This window comes from Hyperolius riggenbachi, chromosome 9, assembly GCF_040937935.1.
Source record: "Hyperolius riggenbachi isolate aHypRig1 chromosome 9, aHypRig1.pri, whole genome shotgun sequence".
In the NCBI taxonomy this organism is placed as follows: domain Eukaryota; kingdom Metazoa; phylum Chordata; class Amphibia; order Anura; family Hyperoliidae; genus Hyperolius; species Hyperolius riggenbachi.
Genome location: NC_090654.1, coordinates 58,061,579 through 58,079,757, shown reverse-complemented (window position 1 = coordinate 58,079,757; position 18,179 = coordinate 58,061,579). Strand labels below are relative to the sequence as shown.

The 18,179-nt window shown below is 45.0% G+C and overlaps 2 protein-coding genes across 4 annotated transcripts in view; one reads left to right on the top strand and one right to left on the bottom strand.

Moving 5' to 3' along the window:
* GGA1 (golgi associated, gamma adaptin ear containing, ARF binding protein 1) overlaps positions 1 to 18,179 on the bottom strand; it is a 468,858-nt gene that overhangs the window by 159,539 nt on the left and 291,140 nt on the right. The window lies entirely within an intron of this gene.
* LOC137532397 (V-type proton ATPase catalytic subunit A-like) overlaps positions 1 to 18,179 on the top strand; it is an 83,489-nt gene that overhangs the window by 28,267 nt on the left and 37,043 nt on the right. For all 3 annotated transcript variants that reach the window (XM_068252833.1, XM_068252834.1, XM_068252835.1), the window contains exons 2-8: positions 7,515 to 7,607; positions 8,664 to 8,792; positions 12,567 to 12,781; positions 15,854 to 15,991; positions 16,631 to 16,782; positions 17,735 to 17,897; positions 18,004 to 18,112. In XM_068252833.1, the coding sequence (XP_068108934.1) occupies positions 7,515 to 7,607; positions 8,664 to 8,792; positions 12,567 to 12,781; positions 15,854 to 15,991; positions 16,631 to 16,782; positions 17,735 to 17,897; positions 18,004 to 18,112 (999 nt within the window). The remainder of the gene's footprint in view (positions 1 to 7,514; positions 7,608 to 8,663; positions 8,793 to 12,566; positions 12,782 to 15,853; positions 15,992 to 16,630; positions 16,783 to 17,734; positions 17,898 to 18,003; positions 18,113 to 18,179) is intronic.

The window sequence follows — 18,179 nt, the reverse complement described above, 5'->3', positions numbered from 1 at the left end:
CAATACTTAAAGCCATAGACCTTGAGCAAGCATGCAGATCTATGACAAATATGACTAGATTAGCTGCATGCTTGTTTCAGGTGTGTGATTTAGATCCTACTGACCAAAAACAGTAGCCGGACTGCCCGGCAACTGGTATTGTTTAAAAGGAAATAAATATGGCAGCTTCCTTAGGGCCCTTTTCCACTAGGGCGTTTGCGACTGCCTAATCGCAAAACCGCAAACCGCTAGTGATTTTAAAATCGCTACGGTTTGCTTTTTAACATAGGAATCGCGGTAGGTAATTTCCACTACCGCGATTCGTTTTTTACTTGATCGCGATCGCGCCGCGGAGCGACTTTTGCTGCGATTTTGCTATGCAGTGCACAGCATAGCAAAATCGCGGCCGCAAACGTCGGGAAATCGCCGGTAAATTTTTAGCTTTTTCGATTCAGCAATCGCTAGCGTTCAGCGTGAACGCTAGCGATTGCTAGTGGAAAAGGGCCCTTAGGTTTCTCGCACCTCAGGTTCCTTTTAAATACTAGTTCTTCAGTAAAAATGGTTAAGCGCTCTTCTCTGCCTGTTCCTTCTTAGACACAGCAAATATGTCATATAATGAAAAAGCCCCCCCTTCGGGGAGAGACTCACCAGACTTCTAGGCCTCCAAGGCCAATGCTCGCATTCGGGGTATTGGCCACCCCGCAGCCTCTCTGGCAGTCCTCTCTTGGCTATTCCCAGTCTGTGTAAGCAAAAAGCGGATTCCACATCGCGTAAAAGCGTACCAGTTTATTTTTAAAAAATTTAAAAACAGATCAGTGGTGTATAACCACTCATTGGGTCAGAAAACTTCATCAAAAATGAAAAAACACAGCCAGTCCCTTGTTTTACAAGCTACCTGATTCCAGGTACAGGGGTATGCAGAGATGAGATGCACTAAGCTGGTGACAAGGCGCACGCCTCTGTCATTTAGCGTCCCTCTCCGCAATAGCTTACTGGCTAGTGCTCTAAAAGATACCGAGCCTGCTGCACACAGACAATCCCGCCGCGTCCAGCGAGCGTCGTGCGCTGTGACGTCACTCCGTGGCTACGCTCCTTTTAAATACTACACATTTATTTTCCTGTAAAAAAAATTTGTGTTAATCATTTAAACCTATCTGGACGACTATTGTGTCTAGATAGGAGCTGCTGTGTTCTATCTGGATGCATATTCTTGTCCAGTGTTGCAACAGCGGATGCGGGCTCACGAGCGTGCGCCCGCTGCTCGTTCCCAACAGAATTTATGTGGCGGAGATTGGCGAAGAAGAACAAGTGCTTCCTGAACCAATCGCAGTGCCTGGAATGAATGAACATAACCCCAATCAAGAGCCATGTCCACGTATGATAAGGAAATAAATAGAAATACTGTAAAAATAAAAAATTGAACAGTTCCTGGTAACCCAGGATAGTGTTTTTAGCACCATCTAGTGGTGAAAAGTAAAATTACATTCACCACATATTTGTAATAAAGAATTAAATAAATGAATCCCTTCCAAAGCTCCCTTACCTCCAGTTTCCAAACAAACTTAAACAAAAACAAAAAAGCAAAAAAAAATACATAAATAGTTGCCTTAGGGCCCTTTTACACTTAATGCATTGGTATGCGTTAGTGTGCATTAGTATGCATTAGTACACTTTGGTACGTGTTTTTTCCATAGCAGTGCATTGTGAAAAATATGTGTATAGTGGGAACTGTGCCAAAGGGAAACATGGGCATTACAGTACTTTGAAAATCAGTTTTCTTTCAGCTTTAACTGAGAGCAACTGATTAAGTGTAAAAGGGGCCTTAGACACTACCATGGAAAAAACGTGTACCAACGCGTACTAACGCAAACTAACTCATACCAATGCATTAAGTGTAAAAGGGCCCTTAGGGACTCAGCTTTTTTTAATATGTATGTCATGAGGTTATATTACTGCTATTTTAGTAAAAAAAAAAAAAAGGCTTGTTTTTATTGACCAGACACAAAATATACACAAAACAGAAAAAATACACTTTTAATTCCAAACAATATGTTGTCGCCGTACATTGTACTAGGAACTTAACCTTCCTGGCGGTAAGCCCGAGCTGAGCACGGGCTATGCCGCGCAGGAGGATATCTCAGCCCCTGGTGGGGCGATTCGCACCATTTAAAGTGCTGTACGCGCAGCTAGCACTTTGCTAGCCGCGCGTACAGCTTGATCGCCACCGCTCTGTGGCGATCGCCCGCACGCAGCAGCGGAAGAGACCCCCCCCGCCAAAGCCCTGCGCTGCCCGGACCAATGAGTTCCAGGCAGTGCTAAGGGCTGGATCGGAGGCGTCTGACGTCAGGACGTCGGCTGACGTCCATGACGTCATTCTGATCGTTGCCATGGCGACGGGAGAAGCCAAACAGGGAAACGCGTTATATACGCGTTCCCCTGTTTGCTATTGATGCCGGCGACGATCGCACTAGAGGGACACATGTGCCCTTTAGTGTTGTTTCATGTAGCTACCACTCTGGTAGCTTTACATGAAACAAAAACAAAAAAAAAAATGTATTTCTGCCTATTTGGCAGAAGAAATGAACCGCCAGGAGGGATAATTTAAATGTTGTGATAGCGAGGACTAATGGTCAAATACAATGGATGGGTTTTATTTATAGTAGCATTGCTTATTTTAAAACTATAGGGCAGCAATGGCGAACCTATGGCACGCGTGCCAGACCCCGCACGCGTAGCCGAATCTGCTGGCACGCCATCGCTGCTGTGCTATGTCCCGTCCATTGCATGAACTGGCCGCGGCGTCTACTAGTCGCCGCGCCAGTTCATAGCCCGCAGCCCCGCTCCAGCCTGCATAGTCTTCCGACAGGCACAGCAGGGCTACGGGAAGATGGCGTCCGAAGCCCTGTACTGGAGACTATTTGTGTCTCCAGTACAGGGCCTCGGGCACCATCTTCCCATAGCCCTGCTATTGCATTCAGTGCGGGAGTTATGCAGGAGCAATATCTCCGGGTAGCTGCACGCCAGAGGCCGGCCGGGGGAGGAGACTTCTGTCAGGTGAGTAAATTCCTTTTTTTGCAGGTGAAATGTTGCCCACTGCGTTTATTTTCTGGTGAAATGTTGCCCACTGCGTTATTTTCTGGTGAAATGTTGCCCACTGCGTTATTTTCTGGTGAAATGTTGCCCACTGCATTATTTTCTGGTGAAATGTTGCCCACTGCGTTTATTTTCTGTTGAAATGTTGCCCACTGTGTTATTTTCTGCTGAAATGTTGCCCAGATTGCGTTATTTTCTGCTGAAATGTTGCCCAGATTGCGTTATTTTCTGCTAAAATGTTGCCCACTGCGTTATTTTCTGGTGAAATGTTGCCCACTGCGTTATTTTCTGCTAAAATGTTGCCCACTGCATTATTTTCTGGTGAAATGTTGCCCACTGCATTATTTTCTTTTGCAATGTTGCCCACTGCATTATTTTCTGCTAAAATGTTGCCCACTGCATTATTTTCTGGTGAAATGTTGCCCACTGCGTTTATTTTCTGGTGAAATGTTGCCCACTGCGTTATTTTCTGGTGAAATGTTGCCCACTGCGTTATTTTCTGGTGAAATGTTGCCCACTACGTTTATTTTCTGGTGAAATGTTGCCCACTGCGTTTTTTTTTTGGTGAAATGTTGCCCACTGCGTTTATTTTCTGGTGAAATGTTGCCCACTGCGTTATTTTCTGGTGAAATGTTGCCCAGATTGCGTTATTTTCTGCTGATATTTTGCCCACTGCATTATTTTCTGCTGAAATGTTGCCCACTGCATTACCTTCTGCTGAAATGTTGCCAACATTGCGTTATTTTCTGATGAAATGTTGCCCACTGAGTTACTTTCTGCTGAAATGTTGCCAACATTGCGTTATTTTCTGATGAAATGTTGCCCACATTGCGTTTATTTTCTGGTGTCTGGGCTAACTGTTGCTGCATTTATTATTTAATGGTCATAGTTGGCTATATTTGCTGCTTTGGGGTTACGGTATACTAATAAATAGCATCACAAAGTTTCTGCACACCCATGATTCGAATCCTTGTTTCTCCACATCATGGCAGAAACACGGCTTTCTTATGCCTCGCTGTTACATCATTACATTAGCTCCGCCCATACAATGTCATGGCACACGCCAAGAGGCCCATGGTGACTCTGGACGAGCTGCAGAGATCTAGAGCTCAGGTGGGAGACTCTGTCTATAGGACAACTATTAGTCATGCACTGTACAAAGTTGGCCTTTATGGAAGAGTGGCAAGAAGAAAGGCATTGTTAACAGAAAGCATAAGAAGTCCCGTTTGCAGTTTGCCACAAGCCATGTGGGGGACACAGCAAACATGTGGAAGAAGGTGCTCTGGTCAGATGAGACCAAAATGGAACTTGGCCAAAATGCAAAACGCTATGTGTGGCGGAAAACTAACACTGCACATCACTCTGAACACACCATCCCCACTGTCAAATATGGTGGTGGCAGCATCATGCTCGGGGGGGTGCATCTCTTTAGCAGGGACAGGGAAGCTAGTCAGAGTTGATGAGAAGATGGATGGAGCCAAATACAGGGCAAACTTGGAAGAAAACTTCTTGGCGACTGCAAAAGACTTGAGACTGGGGCGGAGGTTCACCTTCCAGCTGGACAACGACCCTAAACATAAAGCCAGGGCAACAATGGAATGGTTTAAAACAAAACATATCTATGTGTTAGAATGGCCCAGTCAAAGTCCAGATCTAAATCCAATCGAGAATCTGTGGCAAGATCTGAAAACTGCTGTTCACAAACACTGTCCATCTAATCTGACTGAGCTGGAGCTTTTTTGCAAAGAAGAATGGGCAAGGATTTCAGTCTCTAGATGTGCAAAGCTGGTAGAGACATACCCTAAAAGACTGGCAGCTGTAATTGCAGCAAAAGGTGGTTCTACAAAGTATTGACTCAGGGGGGCCGAATAATTACGCACACCCCACTTTGCAGTTATTTATTTGTAAAAAATGTTTGGAATGATGTATGATTTCCGATACACTTCTCACATGTACACCACTTTGTATTGGTCTTTCACATGGAATTCCAATAAAATTGATTCATGTTTGTGGCAGTAATGTGACAAAATGTGAAAAACTTCAAGGGGGCCGAATACTTTTGCAAGCCACTGTAGATCATTCAAGTGTGATCAGTAGTGATAAAGTTATTGGTGAATGAATGGGAGGAACACTGACAGGAGAAAATTGCTTCTGTCCTTGAGGCTGAAACAACCGTAGGCTGAGGTGGTTAAACTACAACGAAAAATTATTTTTCCCCCAAAAACGTTTTTGGGGGGTATTAAACATGGCATTAAGTATTTGGTATGGCAAGAAAGACTTTCCGCTCAGTTTTCATGTATGGATCCCACTGATCCGTTTTTCTTTACAAGTGAGGCCAGGCAGTATTTTTAGCATTGGGATCCATGGCTCTGTTTTTGTCTGCTTCAAAAAACGTACCACACAGATACGGTTTTTAAAGTGTGAACCGACCCTTAGTGAAAGCCACTTCACACAGCTGACTATAATCCCACAGTATAGTGGAATCTCGGTTTGCGAGTATAATTCGTTCCGGAAACATGCTTTTAATCTAAAGCACTCAAAGCGAATTTCCCCATAAGAATGAATGGAAACCCAGTTGATTCAATCTACAATCCAAAAACAGTTATAGTAAAATAGTATCAAATAAAAATGTAAACAGACTTTCACTATCACAAACAGAATCATTGTCATCTGTTGGCTCGCCCCAACTTTTTTTTTTTTTTTTTGTGTGTGTGTGTGGCTTTAACAAGGAACTTATTCAATGACAGTTACCTTTGAGGATATCATAAAAATGTGTGACTGTTTACTTTAGTATTTAAAATCACTAAAGGTAAAAAATATACCTTTTTTCCAGAAAAAAATATTATCACCACACATTGTACTAGGGACGCAATTTAAATGGTGTAATAACCGGGACAAATGGGCAAATAGAATGTGTGCGTTTTATGTATCAAAGCACATTTCACTTTAAAACTATAGTGGCTGAAAACTGAGAAATAATGATTTTTTCCCTGTTTTTCTTATTATTCCCTTTAAAATGCATATAAAATAAAACAATTCTTAGCAAAAAGTGCAACCCAAAGAAAGTTTGCGGCAAATAAAACAAGATATAGATAATTTTGATGTGATAAGTAACTATAAGTTATTGGCAAATTAATGGGAGGAGCATGATGTAAAAATCAATCTGGTTTTTTAGGGGAAAAACCTGTGGTTGAGAAGTGGTTAAAGGAAACCAGAGATAAACGGTTCACACAAAATAAACAGATCAGTTGATAGCTTGTAAAGAATAAATGCTCTACCTGATAATTTCGCCACTCTGGTGTGCCTTTTTGAGTGTTTTTTATCCATTATTGCTCCAGGAAAAATCCAATATGGCCGCCGGCTCATATCCCTTCTGCTTCCAGGTTATAAGCTGTTCTGGATGTGCTGTCTAGCCTCTATGAGACTATAGACAAGCAGGGCTGCTGCAGCCTTTCATCTGTGTACTTTCAACTTTATTATTCTGGCATGCTGTGTGGCTGCCTGTAGGAAGTGTCTCTCATAGAAGTTAAACTGCATACAGTAGATAATAATGATGACTGGCTGCACAGTGCACACAGATACACTTGTCTGTTTCAGAGCTTCTTTCTCGGCAGCAGCAGCCCCCCCCCCCCCCCCCCATGTCATCAGAGCTCTAAGTATGCAAAGCAGGAAAGCTGAGCCAGGAGGGAGCAGGCTTGGACTTCCAAAGACTTCACAGAAGACTGACTCAGCTGTAATGATTCCTGGTCAAACCTAGACTGAATGCTCAATTGGGGATTTTTATCATAGCTGATAACAGACAGATTAGGCAGAGAAGAATGAAACTAAAAGCAGGGTAGGTGTTTACTGTCTTGTTCCCACTGATAAATGTAATAAAATACATTAGGGTGCTTCGTCTCTGGTTCTCTTTAAGTACAATTAAGTACAATCCTGTAGCGCCAAAGGGAGAAGAACTATGGGCTTAGTTGTGATAATGTGACGCAAGTATATATATTTTTTTACTTGTATATCAAAACGTTGCTTGTATAGCAAGTCCAAATTTCCCCAAAATGTTTTGCTTGTATTGCAAAGTGCTCTGAGGCCTTAAACCAAGTTACTTTCAATCCAAGGTTTTACTGTATATTCAGTACAGAAGTCAAACACGATTGCGTGGGTGACAGTGCAGCACACCAATGCTGTACAGATGTGAAGCCATGCAACAGCTAAGCATTGCATTTTGTCTCTGTGGAAGGGGGAGGGGGCAGGGATGGATGATGGCGCAGCACATGATGGAGAGGCTTCCACAGGCAGGGTAAGGAAGGGAACAAAGAAATCGACCAATAATTCTCATTGAATAATCTTGAGCAGAGCTGGTTCCAAGTACAGATATGGCTCCACTGGCTGCTCAGCCTGTCCATATTCTACTCATGGATTATGATGGCATGTTATTGTTTTCATTGCAGGGTACTCAAAGATGGATTTTTCGAAACTACCAAGACTGCAAGATGAGGAACATGAGAGCATGCTGGGATTTGTCCATGGGGTGTCTGGACCAGGTATCGTCCTTTATTCCTTCCCTGGCGTTAGTACCATGTGCTATGGCAAATTTACCGGCCATTCGGGCATCAGGCCCCTAATGATGTATGCGGCATGCCAATTTTTCCCCCTGAGAAGCTCACAATCAAATGCCACTACCATAGTCCAGGGCCAATTTGGGTGCATTCAAAAATTGCGCAGGGTGATGCCGATAATGTCATCTTGTTACTAAGCGTATTCATCCTTAAATGTTAAATAACCTTAGTAATAAGATGTCATTATTGGCATCTCTAATACATTAACTTATCCCGGTGATCGTGTCTCCTCCTCCACTTCCTGTCTAGTGTGCAGGAGTCCTGCAGCCAGTCAATCACCATGAAGGGACTGAAGACGCATGGTGATTGGCTGGCTACAGAGCAGCCGCAAACTAAGAAAAAAGTCAAGGAGACGTAATTGCCCGGGACCAGGTAATGTATACTGATGCCCCTGCCTCTCTCACACTAAACTCTCCCTCTGCCTAAACCTTGTCACTCCACCCCCCCCTGCCTAAACCTAACTACTGTATCCCCACTGCACTGTCTATTACTAACCACCCTGACTGTACCTGTCTTCCTGCCGGCATAGGTGGCAATTATACAAGCCTCAAGTAGCCACCCTCTATCGAGTGCCATAATTTAACCTTCTTACCACTAATCGCAGTTTGTACTATTGCCGCCTATGGCGGCACCATTTTTATAGGTGCTCATCCTGCGCCATTTTTACCTGCTCCCGCCAATTTGGGGATGAAGCCAATTAACCTAACAGCAGAGCCGGATCACCCGCAAGGCAAACGTAGGCAGTTGCCTAGAGCCTGGGGACAATCTAGGGGCCTGGTGGATGCTAGCCCCCACCTAATCTTACTCAAAAAGCCAGGTGACCATCAGCAGTGAGCAAAAACTGCTATCTTGTCTAGGGCCTCATTTGATATTAATCTTTTTTTCTGGCTGAAAGAGTACCTGGGGGAATCCTATGCAGTGAATGAGTGTCATCTGATGTGTGTATAATATGTATTCAGCAGATCTCGCCTTTTCTTGCAGTGGTCACAGCAGCGCAGATGGCAGGGGCTGCCATGTATGAGTTGGTTCGGGTTGGCCATTCTGAACTCGTAGGTGAGATCATCAGACTTGAGGGTGACTTGGCCACTATTCAAGTATATGAGGAAACCTGTATCCTTTTCACAAAAGATCTTACCAACGTTGTGTCAGTTCAGGTGGTGACAATGAGTATCTATCCTGAAATTTGGGCCTAAATTGGTCGCATGTACCGATTGGACATGGTGGAAAATCTAGGGCCGACGTGCTCGGTCGGTTGAGCAACAGTGTACATGTACCCCCTACTGCCCCATGCAGTTCTCCAAGACATGACCATCACTATCCAGCAGTATCGAGGTAGCCATACACTACTCGACTTCGTCGCTGATCGACCATCTGATTCAATTATTATTGAATTGGATGAAAACTGGTGCCGCCAAAGAGCACACCTGATCGACGATGCAACAAATTTTGGGCTGAAATTGGTCACATGTATCGATCGGACATGCTGCAAGATGTTGGGCTGTTGTGGTCGATCGGGTGGGTGGCAGTAATGACCAGCAATATCGGGAAGAGCATCAAATGCAAAACACATGTTTCTCCCCCTAGTGTATAAATGTGCCCCCATGCGTGTATTTACAGTATTCATAACCTGTCCTGTGTCATCCACCGTGCGGTAGGGCTGAACGATTCTCGGTTTAAAACCGAAAATCGCGATCAAGGCAATGACGATCTTGGGATTGTCAAAGCGGCGATTTGTGGCGGTTTTCGCCACTGCCGCCTTGTCTGCAGCACCTACACACTGCCTAACCTGTCCTGTGGCCCCTACACACTACCTAACCTGTCCTGTGGCCCCTAAACACTGCCTAACCTGTCCTGTGGCCCCTACACACTGCCTAACCTGTCCTGTGGCCCCTAAACACTGCCTAACCTGTCCTGTGGCCCCTACACACTGCCTAACCTGTCCTGTGGCCCCTACACACTGCCTAACCTGTCCTGTGGCCCCTACACACTGCCTAACCTGTCCTGTGGCCCCTACACACTGCCTAACCTGTCCTGTGGCCCCTACACACTGTCTAACCTGTCCTGTGGCCTCTACACACTGCTTAACCTGTCCTGTGTCCCCTACACACTGCTTAACCCAGCCTTTCTCAACCTTTCCACCCTGGAGGAACCCTGCAAATAGCTTTTGGATCTCAAGGAACCCCTGCAAACTATTTTTTGATCTCGAGAAACCCCTGCATTTATTTTGCACGAGGCATAGTCTTTAAAAGTATGTGTGGCTGTTTATTTCACAACCCCTATTACACTGCCACTCATTATACTGCCTCCTAAGTCTCTAATTTAGTGCTTCTTGTTACAGTACCACCTATTATAGTGAGCTCCATTATACATCCCCACGATGGGGGAAAATGCCAAGGAACCCCTGCAGAGTACTCAAGGAAACCTGGGGTTCCAGGGAACCCTGGTTGAGAAAGCCTAGCCTAACCTGTCCTGTCCTGTGGCACATATACACTGCCTGACCTATACTGTGGCACATATACACTGCCTGACCTATACTGTGGCACATATACACTGCCTGACCTATACTGTGGCACATATACACTGCCTGACCTATACTGTGGCACATTTACACTGCCTGACCTATACTGTGGCACATATACACTGCCTAACCTGTCCTGTGGCACCTGTACACTGCCTAACCTGTCCTGTGGCCCCTACACACTGCCTAACCTGTCCTGTGGCACATATACACTGCCTGACCTATACTGTGGCACATATACACTGCCTGACCTATACTGTGGCACATATACACTGCCTGACCTATACTGTGGCACATATACACTGCCTAACCTGTCCTGTGGCACATATACACTGCCTGACCTATACTGTGGAACATATACACTGCCTGACCTATACTGTGGCACATATACACATGCCTGACCTATACTGTGGCACATATACACTGCCTAACCTGTCCTGTGGCACCTGTACACTGCCTAACCTGTCCTGTGGCTCCTACACACTGCCTAACCTGTCCTGTGGCACATATACACTGCCTGACCTATACTGTGGCACATATACACTGCCTGACCTATACTGTGGCACATATACACTGCCTAACCTGTCCTGTGGCACCTGTACACTGCCTAACCTGTCCTGTGGCCCCTACACACTGCCTAACCTGTCCTGTGGCACATATACACTGCCTGACCTATACTGTGGCACATATACACTGCCTGACCTATACTGTGGCACATATACACTGCCTGACCTATACTGTGGCACATATACACTGCCTGACCTATACTGTGGCACATATACACTGCCTAACCTGTCCTGTGGCACATATACACTGCCTAACCTGTCCTGTGGCCCCTACACACTGCCTAACCTGTCTTGTGGCACATATACACTGCCTGAACTATACTGTGGCACATATACACTGCCTGACCTATACTGTGGAACATATACACTGCCTGACCTATACTGTGGCACATATACACTGCCTAACCTGTCCTGTGGCACCTGTACACTGCCTAACCTGTCCTGTGGCTCCTACACACTGCCTAACCTGTCTTGTGGCACATATACACTGCCTGAACTATACTGTGGCACATATACACTGCCTGACCTATACTGTGGAACATATACACTGCCTGACCTATACTGTGGCACATATACACTGCCTAACCTGTCCTGTGGCACCTGTACACTGCCTAACCTGTCCTGTGGCACCTGTACACTGCCTAACCTGTCCTGTGGCTCCTACACACTGCCTAACCTGTCCTGTGGCACATATACACTGCCTGACCTATACTGTGGCACATATACACTGCCTGACCTATACTGTGGCACATATACACTGCCTAACCTGTCCTGTGGCACCTGTACACTGCCTAACCTGTCCTGTGGCCCCTACACACTGCCTAACCTGTCTTGTGGCACATATACACTGCCTGACCTATACTGTGGCACATATACACTGCCTGACCTATACTGTGGCACATATACACTGCCTGACCTATACTGTGGCACATATACACTGCCTAACCTGTCCTGTGGCACCTGTACACTGCCTAACCTGTCCTGTGGCACCTGTACACTGCCTAACCTGTCCCGTGGCACCTATACCTGGCTAAACTATACTGGGGGCACCTATATGTGGCTACCTGTACTGGGGGAACTCATACTCACCATCAGTGTGCTGATCCATCAATGTGTATTGAAAGTCGTGAATCGAATCGAAATTGCAATTTCTGACAGAAATCGTGGAATTCAATCTTTTCCTAAAATCGTTCAGGCCTACCGCGCTGTACCCATCCATCTTCTGCCTCATCCATTTGCGCCTCACACGCCACTGGTGTATTGCACCTGGTGCATGTTTGACGTCAAACGCGCAGTATGCTAAGTGTCAGTGGCGTATGAAGCGGAAATGGAAGAGGAAGAGGCAGAAGATGGATGAGCACCGCGCGGTGGATGACACAGGAAAGGTAATGTATAAATTCACACATGGGGGGCACATTTATACACTAGGGGAGCAGTGGCGACATGGCAGATTCAGTGGATTTGGTGGATTCCCGAGAGATTTAATGGTAAAATTGATCAGTAATCAGCCTAAGGTGTATGGGTAGCCTACAGATCTCTCTTTAATCAGATTCAATCAGAGAGAGATTTGTCTCTTGGTCGAATCTGCCCATCATCACTAGATATATGGCTACCCTTACTCTTTGTCTCACCTTTGTATAGCAATTTGGAAGAGAGGTGCAATATTAATGTCACCCTCGTATGACAATTTAGGAGGTGACATCCTTTGCAGGTATACATGTGTGAATAGAGAATAGATGAATGTTGTATTGCAGTAGAGTTCTCCCATCCATGACAGCTTTCCTTAGCATCTCCACACAGCTGGAGTGTCAGTTGGGGATCCGGTGCTGCGGACTGGGAAGCCTCTGTCAGTAGAGTTGGGCCCAGGAATTATGGGAAATATTTTTGATGGAATCCAGCGTCCTCTGAAGGACATTGCTGACATGACTAAAAGTATTTACATCCCTCGCGGTATCAATGTGACTGCTTTGTCCCGAGATCTCAAATGGGAGTTCATTCCAGAAAAAAGCATCAAGGTAAGTGTCTGGGTTTGCCAGGGGGTGGAATGGTAAACTAAGCGGGGGAGGGTAAGTGTTGGCCAGCAGTAAGTTAGTCATGAATAGGGTGAAATGTTAAACCAAACTTGAAGTGAAAATAAGCTGAGGAGATAAACCATTGTATTTTATCCTAAGGGCTTGTTTCCACTGTTGCGACGCGATTTCGGCCGCATTCCGACGCTTGTAAAAACGCATGCGGATGCGTTTCCACATGCGTTTTTACCCGCGATTTCGCATGCGATTTCGCATGGCAGGGTGCCATGCGAAATTAACCATGACACTGCCAGGGCTAAATAAAATTGAAAAAGGTGCGAAATCGCGGGTAAAAACGCATGTAACAAACGCATGCGTTTTTACTATTAAATACATTAGCGGCGATTCGCACGGATTCCCGACGCAGGCGAAATCGTTGGCTCTTTTGTGCGTTTTTTTCACGCTGAAAAAAACGCACCTCAACAACGCTACAGTGGAAACAGGCCCATCCACTTGTATTACATGTGCGGATCTGCATGCGTTGGACGCATGCAGATTCGCGATAGTGGAAACGAGCCCTAATACTTTTCTCCTGTCGGCTCAAACAACTTGAGGGCTACAGCCAATAGGGGTGCACTCAGTAGGCCTCTCTGCAATGTTAGGGAGTATTGCCCAAGGACACCTTACTGAATAGGTGCTGGCTTACTGAACAGGAAGAGCTATCCAGCCACTGCTGGATAATACATATATATTTATATTGGTGAAACCCGAAAAATTAGAATATCATGCAAAAGTCCACTTATTTCACTAATTCAACTTAAAAGGTGAAACTGATATATAAAATAGGAACCCTCTGCAGGTGTTTTGGATGAATTAGCTGTTTAGAGTCTGACACTGTGAGCCTAGAATATGGAACATTCTCACAATATTTCATTTGTAATTCCGTAATTTATCAGAATTACGAAATTACGGGTCATACAAAATCATAACTTTGAGTAACATGAAAAAAAAATTATGAAAATTTTATCACAAAAACCATCGTAAAAATAAAAACAATTGTAATAATGAAAATTTTGTGTATGGTCGTAATTGCGCAACATTATGCGTAATTTTTTTCATGATTATGTTTTTTCCATTACAATTGTAATGGTAATTAATAAAATGAGGGGATATTTTGCAAAATCGTAACTAGCACAATTTAATCATCACTATAAGATATAATAAAACTTATAATACTCAGTAAAGGTGGATGCAGTCTATAGTGGAGTGCAATAGAGTTGGTAAGGATTATGATTTTGCACAGTGATGGTGTAGATAAGAACGATATATGGATATAATCTATATAGATTTGATAAAATCAACAAGGACTTTAACCACTTGCTGCCCACAGTGCTAACCCTCCCTAAAGACCAGGCCATTATTTGCTGCACTGGGCTGTGCAGGCTTTTCAGCCTCCTGCACAGACCAGCTTACGTGCCCAGCGATCGGACTCACCTCCTTTTTTTGTCCCTTAGGGGACATGCCGCCGGAGGGGTCCGATCGCTGCGGCCGTTTGTTGATTTTTTTCCCAGCCTCCTATAAGGCTCTCTCTCCCTCCCTCCCCTTTCCTCCTCCCCTCCGTCACAAGAATTGCCTATGAGAGGACGGCGTTCCCCGGCCAATCAGAGGCCAAGGATCGCTGATCTCGTACAGCGCTGCGGCCCTCATCAGCGCTGTACGCTTGTAAACAAAAGGGATTTCTTTTCCCTTACGTTTACAAGCAGCCTGCTAGCCGCGATCGGTGGCTAGCAGGCTATTCACGGAACTCCGTTCCGTGAAGCGGCAGGGAACGATCGCGGCCGTTCTCTGGGAAACTGCAGCCCCAGGACTTGACGCCAATTGGCGTTAGGCGGTCCTGGGGCTGCCGCCGCGTTCACGCCGATTGGTGTGAGGCGGTCTTTAAGTAGTTAAAGGAAATCTGAAGTGAAATAAAAAAATAAAAAATAAATAATTAAATACTGACCTAAGTAGAGGGAAGGCTTTGGGTCCTTCCCATTCCTCTCACGGTGCCCATGTTCCAGCGTTGCCTCCCCCATTCAAATCCCCCACCATGGGAGGCTTCAGTAGTCCTCGGGAGCTGAGTACTCCCGAAGACGGGTGGCTCTGTATTGCGCATATGCCAGTGAGCGAGAATGCGTGCTCACGCCTCCGCAGTACGGAGCTTCCGAAGCCTCCCGCAGCGGCCGAGAGCAGTGTCCGACACAACAGTTGGAGACTGCTAACGGGGGACACATCACTAGAACGAATAAAACCTAGGAGGAACAGGAAGGCTCTATAGGACCTAGAGCCTTCTTTCTCCTTAGCTGAGTATCTGGCGTGCGTGAAAAAGGGGCGCAAGGAAAAATGGGAGTAAATTATCGTAATATTATTACCAAATGAAAATTGTTAATAACGATTATTAAACAGTACAAAATCTTACTGATATTTTACTACAGCTTAACCTAACCCTACTCTCACACAGAACCCTCCACTACCGATGCCTAACCCTAACCCCTCTGGTGGTGCTTAACCCTAAAACCCCCCTCGTGGTGCCTAATCCTAAAACCACCCCTAGTGGTGCCTAACCTTAAGACCCCCCCTGGTGCTGCCTAACCCTAAGACCCTGCCCTTGGTACCTAATCCTAACCACACTCCCAACCACAAACACTCTTCCTGATGTCTAACCCCAACCGTCCCCCCCTGCACAAACACCCTTTCAAATGTAAAGTTTGTACATGCAAACGATAAAATATTTGATAATGTAAAATTTGTACATACAAGCAAAATAATTAATTTCAAAAACTTTAATGTTGTAATGTTGAAAACAATATTTTTGGAGCACCCAAATTAACAATATTTGCAAATGATCTGCTTCTTTATAGTGGACAGCTATGACGTTGGTAGGAATTATGATTTGGCACAGTGAAGGCAGATAAGGACTGCATTGGCTAAAGTGAAGTTATGAAGCCCTCTTATTGGAATGTAACAGATATAATGTAGCATCCGGGGTATATAAGGCCTGTACACTATCATTCTTGTTTCTCTTTCTCTCCCTGCCAGAGCGGTAGTAACGTGACTGGAGGTGACATCTATGGAATAGTCACAGAGAACTCTCTCATCAAACACAAAATCATGGTGCCCCCTCGGAGCTGTGGCACAGTCACCTACATCGCCCCCCCTGGGAACTATGACATTTCAGTAAGTGGACCTAATGCTGTGATAGAATCATGACACTCTAAACCCCTGTGCCCTAATGTACCTAAGAAAATAACCTTTATTGGATATACACTAAAATAAGAAGTGTAACACGCAGTGGCAAAGCTAAGATGCCCCAGTGCAAGTTTTAAGTGGGGCCCACATGTTTTCCAATCTATTGAATCTACAAGATGTCCAAGAAACGTCTCACCTGATAACTAGCCTCAAGTATTTACTCCTATTGTGCAGGCACAGAAAATTCCTGCATAGTGACACTGATTGTTCAGCAGGGTAAGGAGGGGAGCAGTGTGCTCTTCCAAGAGGATCTAGCATTCCGGATCTTTCGGGGAAGCAAAGGAGTTGCTCCAACTAAACCTCCTCCCCGAATTAATGAAGCAGGTGGTTTTGGTGCTCAGCACCGAGCTCGGGAAACCAGGCTCCCCATAGCAGTAATGTCTATCTGAACATGCTGAGACATGAGGCTGCACTTAGTAGTAGGCGCTGCCCCCCCCCCCCCCAGCAATATGAAGTATTTTGACCCGGCCCTTGACTGAAAAAGTTTAGGGACCCCTGCTCTAATGCAACCAGTACAGACACACAGATAACCCTGGATTTAGTTTGTTGTGTCCCTCTCTTCCTTAGGACGTGGTTATGGAATTGGACTTTGAAGGTGTGAAGGAGAAGCTGACTATGGTACAAGTATGGCCAGTCCGGCAGATTCGGCCGACTGCTGAAAAGCTTCCAGCCAACTATCCGCTGCTCACCGGACAGAGAGTCTTGGATGCCCTATTCCCGTAATATGACAATAATGGATACATAAGTATTATTACCATTACAGTTTAAATGCCATGTGTAATTTCGCTTGTCCTGAAGAAGGACACACAATCGTATTGGTATCTACTAAGAAAATGTTAATCTGCCAGTAGTAATAATGGAATTCAGGTAAAAAACCACTTCTTGGTGACCAGATCTGAAACAGATCTGACCATCACAAGTGATTATCCTATCTGATATATGAGTGATATATAAGAGAACATGCCAAGAGCAAAGGTGGGATTGACAAATGTTTTTGTTATTATTATTGTGTATAATGTAAACTAATATAAGGTTATAAGAAGCTGTGGGAGGCAGCTTAGTGGGGGCAGCACAGTTGTGGGTGGTGGCTTAGAGTGGGCGGTGGCTTAGTGTGGGTGGTGCAGGTGTGGGTGGCGCTACTTCGGTATGCATGAATGCACCTGTGGGCAATGGCTTAGTGTAGGCAGCGTAGATGTGGGCGTCAGCTAAGAGTGGGTGTCAACTTAGTGCATAACGTGATTCTATTGAGAATTAGGGTTTCCTGGTTTTATATAACACTGACATCATCCACAGGACTTTACTGAGTCTGTAGCTATGTCACTATCTGTCCCTCAGAGTTGCTCACAATCTAATCCTTACCATTATGACAGTCTAATGTCCATAACATAGTCTGAGGCCAATTTTATTGGAGGACTACTTAACTTTTTTTATGGGGGGGGGGGGGGGACCTGTACAAACACAGGGAGAACATACAGACACCATTCATATAGTGTCCTGACTCAGATTTGACCCTGGGACTGCAACGATGCAAGACGAGACTGCTGTCCACTATGCCACCAAAGTGAATGGAACTCCTAATGTATCAAAAAAGGAACATCACAAATGTATGGAAGAGTAGGCTTCATGTTGTTTACTCATGCTCACCCAACATTCTACTGTTCCCATTGTTAGATGTGTCCAAGGTGGGACAACAGCAATCCCAGGAGCCTTCGGTTGTGGGAAGACTGTGATCTCTCAAGCCCTATCCAAGTTCTCCAACAGTGATGTCATTGTGTATGTGGGGTGCGGAGAGAGAGGGAACGAGATGTCTGAGGTGCTCAGAGACTTCCCTGAGGTGAAAATTTTCATACTCTTCAAAACCAAACCAGAAAACATGTTTCAATTCTGCTTTGCTTTATATTGATTATGTCTGCTAATGCTGAATATTGATGATCAATTAGCTGACAATGGAAGTTGATGGGAAAACTGAGTCAATCATGAAAAGAACGACTCTAGTGGCCAACACCTCCAACATGCCAGTGGCGGCCAGAGAAGCCTCAATCTACACAGGTAAGTTCAACTTCCCACCATCTGTATTTTCATACATATACTTAGACAAGAATTTAGAAAAGAGAAA